The sequence below is a fragment of the Pundamilia nyererei genome, unplaced genomic scaffold, assembly GCF_000239375.1.
Source record: "Pundamilia nyererei isolate P.nyererei 1_Seehausen unplaced genomic scaffold, PunNye1.0 scaffold00022, whole genome shotgun sequence".
NCBI lineage: Eukaryota > Metazoa > Chordata > Actinopteri > Cichliformes > Cichlidae > Pundamilia > Pundamilia nyererei.
The window spans coordinates 3,646,037-3,652,969 of NW_005187423.1; the positions used below are offsets into that span (position 1 = coordinate 3,646,037).

The 6,933-nt window shown below is 41.6% G+C and overlaps 1 protein-coding gene across 1 annotated transcript in view; it reads right to left on the reverse strand.

The window, feature by feature from the left end:
* The window catches only part of nr3c2 (nuclear receptor subfamily 3, group C, member 2), an 85,328-nt gene that overhangs the window by 10,512 nt on the left and 67,883 nt on the right, over positions 1 to 6,933 (reverse strand). Inside the window, exons 6-7 of the mRNA XM_005726960.1 lie at positions 6,132 to 6,276; positions 1,995 to 2,125 (exon numbers count right to left, since the gene is read on the reverse strand). Of these exons, the coding sequence (XP_005727017.1) occupies positions 1,995 to 2,125; positions 6,132 to 6,276 (276 nt within the window). The remainder of the gene's footprint in view (positions 1 to 1,994; positions 2,126 to 6,131; positions 6,277 to 6,933) is intronic.

Below are 6,933 nucleotides of genomic sequence, written 5' to 3' on the forward strand. Positions count from 1 at the left end.
TATATATCGTTTGTGTTGTGCTAGATAAAGAGATGGGAGAAACAAAGTTGAACCATGTTATGAGGGTTGATGTTGCATAATTTGCACCCTGCAACTTCCCTGTTGACAACAAATGTTTTCAACAAACCCAACAATCAGCTGGTCTGGGCAGAGTCGGGACGGACATAAAACGGTCATCCACGTCTTGTTGTGGCAATAAAACAAGATTATTTTTAAACTGAACTCTCACATTATCTTAGCAAGGACTCATAAATAACTGGGAAATCTGTTTATGCTTAGCGATTTAAAAACAACACATATCTGTATCGATATAACTTAAAAATGTTAAGACGATAAGTCGATAAGACTTAAAGGCTCTACTTAAAGCATTCAAAGTGCTCAATCAGCCCTTCAGTTTCAAAAATCAAACTTTGTCTCGCGTCATAGCCTGCTTTTGTATAACACATTATGGTCTATCTAGTGTAAATGTTCTCATTTTGTTGTTTCTAATTTTTGTAACTTCTGCCAGCCACCTAACTCCAGTTTTAAAAGGTGCTATAGAAATACAGTTTAGTAATATTAGCATTCCCGCTGGATCAAAATTTTTCGGTACAACCTGAAGAAATGTGGGCTACACTTTCTTTGCGCTATTGACATTTGCTGTGTCCCTGCTGTGCAAAGAGAGAAGTCATTACAGGCACCAAAGCTTCCTTGTATTTCAGAAAAAACCCAAGCACTGAAAATATGAATATAAAATGTACAACTTTATCAAGATTTCTAAGTATTTTAGTAGATGTACTTAATTGAAAGTTTTTGAAAAAGTTTTCATTTAAATAAATAAATTTGTCCAGTAAAAAACAAAAAAAAAACCCGCCAAGTTTTTTATATGGAAACATGAGATTGCTCACTACAGCCTTTCTGTGCCCTTCATTAATTCTAGTGTGTGTGTGTGTGTGTGTGTGTGTGTGTGGACAGTAAAGTTTTGATAGACTGCTACCATTGACTTGACCACAGCCACTCACTCTGTTGTCATAGTGAAAAGAAAAAACAGAGGCTACTTTTGGTTTCCAGTTGAGCAACTTGGTCCAACGTATCTTCTCTGTGAGGCTGTAGTGGTGGTGTGTGTGAGGTGGTATCACAGTGAGACCCTCAGTACTGAGCGGCACGAGTGTTAATCCTTGGCAAAAAAACAACAACAAAAAAAGCAGCAACGGAAAATAAACCAGAGCACAACCGAGAAATGACACCATCCCTCTTTCATTTTGCATACATTGCATTTTGCCACAGGTGCCTGCAACACCAAGTCTATTTTTCACACTCTTTGTCTCTGTTGAAGAATTACTAAGAATTGAATCGTGGGCGCCAGGAAGGCAGATACTGCCAACGGTGTCTCGAAGGTGTGTGGTGAAACTGAACAGACAACACCTCATCACCACGTTTCCTTTGTGAGATGGCAACATTTTTGGTTAAGAAGAAGCAGTTTGACTCAGGCTGTAGCAATCCACATCATGACGCCTTTAATTGTGATCCTAAAGTTAGCGAGGGGGGATTTATATCGCAACAATGACATACGCTGACTGTTCTTAGTCTGATTCTGCTAAAGCTACACTCGCTATCCTTAAATATGAGGGAGGTTTTTTTAGGTCACAACATAAAATGAAAACAAAGAGATTTGGGATTTGTCCATCTGTATTATATAACGCTGTTGAAAGCACCAACGAAACAGTGCAGTACAAAGAAAGCGTTAGATGCCCGTCAGCATTCCCGGGTTCACAAAACATCGGATTCATCTCATCTGGGCACTTTTGGCATCAGCGGAAATGTTGGGAGCCGGGACCCTACGGTTTGAATGCTGAGTCACGCACATGAAATGTGGCAGGTGTTGCGAGGTACTAGGAAGGTCCGAAGTGGTTCTGAACAGATGGCTCGATTATTAGTGTGGAGTCTATGATAGCCAGGTGTGTAAGTGGAGAATAAATAAGAGCCTGCGTGCAGGTTTCCAGTCCACTGCTTACCTGTGCTGAGAAGCAGGAGGACCTTCATGGAGAGGAACTCGTCGTAGGTTAGCTGCAGTCGCACAAACTCCTGGCTCACCTGCCTCATGCCCAGACACAGGTCGTACATGGCCGACTGCTGCATGCGCTCCCTGAAGAGAGACAGGCAGAGAAAAAAAAGAAATTAATAACTAGCAACTGTGTCGGTGTTCTGTTACACTCCTTTCCCCAGTACAGGCTCACATTTATTCTCAGTTCATTCACTGGTTATTTTCTATTTACTTATTTATTTATTTTTGTCGATACTAACTCACTAACAGGCTTCCTCGCTCTGTTCCTACCAAAACTAGTTCAGTCCAGTGAAACAGTGTTTCCACACAGTGCAGAGGAGGATCCTTCCAGTCTGGGCTAAGACCAGAATACCAAATCCCCCCAGATTGCAGATTGCAGAGCGCTGCGTACGGTCTCACAGCACAGATGCACCAGTTTTCCAAAGCTGCGGCAGACTACAGCAGACCCCGTATCTAACCCCAATCCCCATAAAAAAAAAAAAACACATTTGAAAAATTGTGTGTAATTCCAAACACATCCATGTTGGCAGAAATGGCACACATAAACATATGTTAAGTACGCATGTGCATGCTTACCAATCGGCATCAGTGCCTGTGCACCGGAGTGTCAAAAATACACCAGTTGCGTTGATTTGTCTCACTCCCCTTCTCTTTCACACACATTTTATCGCTAAAATCATCTTGGGTATGTTACACAACTCTCTCTCTCACACACACACACACACACACACACACAAAGAAACGGGACAAAAAAACAGGAAAGCAAGAAACACTAGAAGAGATAAAGCACAAGCCAATCAGAAGCACTCTCTGCAGATGCCACAGATTCTCTGGCTTTGGATGCCACTTCACTCTGCTATAAATCACCACCGCATCAGGACTACAGTAATTAAATGCAAGTGGTGCGCCTTGACTTGAAAGAGGTTGGACTTTTAACCACAATGCAGTGACACCACATCATTACACAGGCAGCGCGGGCGGAGACTTATTCTGATAACAACTACATGTAATATTATGTAGAGGGGACCGGGAGCAGCCGATTGGAAATGGGTGCATAATATTCCCATTAAAGCACAAAAAAAAAAAAGACACGCAACGCCTTTACAGTATTTACTGTGCAGCTGTCGGCTTCGCTAAGTAACTGATAAACTGTGACGTCTGAGCACGCCCGCTTCCCCCGCTGTGCAGCGCCGTGTATGTGAGCAGTTTCGCAAAGTGCGGTGTAATATCATTTGATACAACTTTGGGCTGGAGTTTCTAAAGTCTCCACACGTTTTCTCTATCGCTACCTCTCTCTCTCTCGCGCTCACTCACTCCCTTCCTGAAATCAATTTTGCTGAATCACTGCCCAAAATGAGCGCCTGGTTTTGGGGAAGGAAGAAGCAGAAGAAGAAGGAGAAGAAAAAAGAAGACAGCAGCAATCTCTCTCCTTCCCTCTCGCTTTCCAATTTCTCTGTATCTCTGTGTGTCTGTCTTCTTCTCACTCGGTTTCCTTTTCTTTTCTCTGTTTCTAAGGCTAAAAAGGAAGAAGCACAAGACTGAGGAGAAAGGAGAGTTCAGAGTCTCCTTCAGCTGCGAAAAAGCTCACAAGAGAAGGACAAAGGAATCATTTAGAATTGAAATGAAATCACAATTAGTGTTCTCTTTTTTCAAACTCTCAAATATCAATGTCAACATAATTCCTCAAAAACTTTGTTAATATAATTTAAAAGTTCACAAAAGGGTCTTTGCAGATGCATCACAAGGGCTCATTGGGAGGACGCTTATATGTGTTTGATTGACAGCTGAGCAGCCACGGGATCAGTGGCACAGTTTAAATAACGCTGTACCACTGGCTACAGTTTTACACACTAAGGATGCACAATGAGTCGTTAACACTTGATAACAAAGAATAAAGAGAAGTTTAGATCAGCTGTTTGACTTTAGGTATGTTTTTGAGCAGTTAAACTGTTCGCCCGTGTTCAAAATTTAAATTCAAATGAAAGTAGTAAGTTAGATAAATAGAAAGGAAACCAAAAATAAAATATGGTAATGGATGGATTATAAAGCACTGTTTTACTCTATCTGAGATGTGCTTTATGCGACATGCCACAGTTATCCATTCACACAAGCACTTTTTAAATTTTATCTAAGTGCTTTATATCGAACATTCACACTCTGAAGAACAGATCAGGAGCAACACGGGTAACTCAGTATTTTGCCCAAAGACACTTTATCATGCAGACTGGAGCAACCAGGTATTGAACCACCAACCTTCTATGCTCTACCTCCCGAGCCACAGCCACCTCATACATTAACAGCTATAAGCAGAATAATTTTTATACATCTATGATGCATGCAGTTTCCACATTTTTACAAAGTAAAAGCAACTGTTTGCACTCTATAATTATAATGTTTGAATCTAGGGCAAGTGATGTGATCTGACTCGGGAATTTACTGATAATAATGGACAAAATTTGACAGATGTACATAGCTTTTAATGTAAAATGAACATCCATGCTTGCTGTATTTAGACTCAATTGCAGACAGCTAAGTGAGGGGACAGGGTGCTCAATAAACGCTTTAATGCCCTAGGCCAATAAGCACTTTGTTGCTATAGAAACAAGTGGACACCGTCCTCTGCCCTGAAGACTGACCGGAGCTCGAAAAGTTATGGACAAACTGTGTACCCATATTTGACCTCAAAACAACAACAAACATACACACACACACACACACCTTCGCTCAGAAAGAATCAACGGGGATGGCAGTGACATCCAGGCTGCCCTGATAGAGCAGCAAGCATGTGACCAACATCCAGGCCACCACCAACAGCCAGTCTACATCTCCTCTGCTCTGTCAAGCTTAATACCAGGCGCATCTGTCAAAGGGAAAGGCTGCTGTATAGAAGCCAACACAGCAACTGCAAAGTATATATATGTATGTATATATATATGCATATTTATATATAAATGATTAATAATCATTCATTATACTCGTGCTATTCGTTTTTTTTAAACATCTTTTCTCTGTGTTAGGACTTATTCAGAGCTGAATGTGTCACATGAACCATTCGGTTTCTATCACAGCGTAAGATTTTCCCCCTAAAACTGATTTCAAAGTAGGAAACACAATTCCTAACCTACTGTGTCTCATTTGGCGCTAAATGAAACTCAGGATGTGAGCTAAGCACACAGTGATACAACATGCAGGTCCCAAAAAAAGGGGCTTTTACTGTAGCTGTGTTGCACAAAAGAGTTTGTGCTCCTATTTGGTTGTTTGTGTCTCTGTATTTATTTATTTGGGACAAACTGACCCAGTGACATTGACTTATACAAGCTATTAGTTGGGAGCTTTTAAAGCAGCCTCTGACTGAACATGCTCCTCTACAGCAGGCTGCCTAGAGAAGTTACCGTTCTCCCCTTTGATTAATTCTACAACATTCAATTCATCAATGGCCACGCACTGCAGCTCCAATCAGAAAATATATATATATAGCATATATATAGCATACGTTTCCTTTCTGCCTGCTCCCCTGCTCAAACATATTAACACAGATCAACTGGGCTATTGACTGCTCTTGCCAGGCTTTGATGGTCTGTGCCTGATGCAATTAAAGGACCATCAGAAAGTACAAACGTGTTTTCTTGTAAAGTGCCAGAAATCTGGCGCGAGATTATGACCTCGTTTAAAGTACATCCTGACTTCCTGAGAGGGAAGTCATTACCACAAAACCTCATTGTGGCCTTTTAGTAGCTTTTGGGTGGCTTAATAAAACGCTTAAAATAGCACAGACCCAAAATGCACTGCTTACTTCCTTATGTTTATGCAGAAATTAGCATTTCATGAGTGGCTAAAAATAGAACCAGCCACTAATAGTGTAAGCCTGGCTGTTCACTCAATTACTATATCGACTAATTAACTACTCTAAAAACCAAATTGTGCTTTTTCATGTCTTTAATAGATGACTGAAATGGTTGATAAAGGGCATATCTCCTCACTGCCTTTAGTCTCAGTACTGCTACCTGCTAACTGTTACGACCAATACGATCTAATAACATGAGAGCCATGCGTGCGTTACATTGCAGATATGGAAGTGTGGACCTACTCGTTAAAGATGAGGTCAGGGGCAAAGTAGAGCATCTGTCCATTGGTGTGTTTGTAGGAGCGCCAGCTGAGGCAAAAGGAGGACAGACACATCCATGAGTACTGGATCAGGGTGATTTGGTCCTCAATGGGCAGGCTCCGGAAACCTAGCGCACATGAACACATGCACAGCAGACAGAGACAACGTCACGTTTTAAATGCAGCAAGGAACACTGAGTTAACACATTTGGACTTAAGCAGCAACTTAAAGAGGCCTTTATCTAGCCTGGCACGTGTGTGTGTGTGTGTGTGTGCGCGTGCGTGTGTTTACTCATGTCTATGCATTAAGCGGCGTGTATCTGTGCTACAGCGAGCAGTTTTGTGCCAGTTTTTTATTTAGACATGATAACCACTGGGAAGTATTCACCCATTCTTGTTTCATGCAAATCCCACAAGGCCTCCAGATATTGGCATGCCATCTACGGAGCTCCAAAAATAGACTCAAATAGGAAACTTGCCAAACTCTCAATCAAACTCAGGCAAGGAACCCCTCCTTATCCGAAACACACAGGCCAACTAAGGACACCCAAGTGACTTATCAGGGCTTAGGGACTATTTCAGTCTATATGCGTGTCAATCTGCCAAAAACAATGATTTGTATGAAAACATTTGTGGGAAAGGTATGTCAAATGCCTGGCTGTCAACACCGTTTAGTCAGTTTATATCACGTTATGAGGGTCTTCTCTAAACTGTTACATCTGATCTGTGTGTGTGTGTGTGTGTGTGTGTGTGTGTGTGTGTGTGTGTGTGTGTGTGTGTGTGTG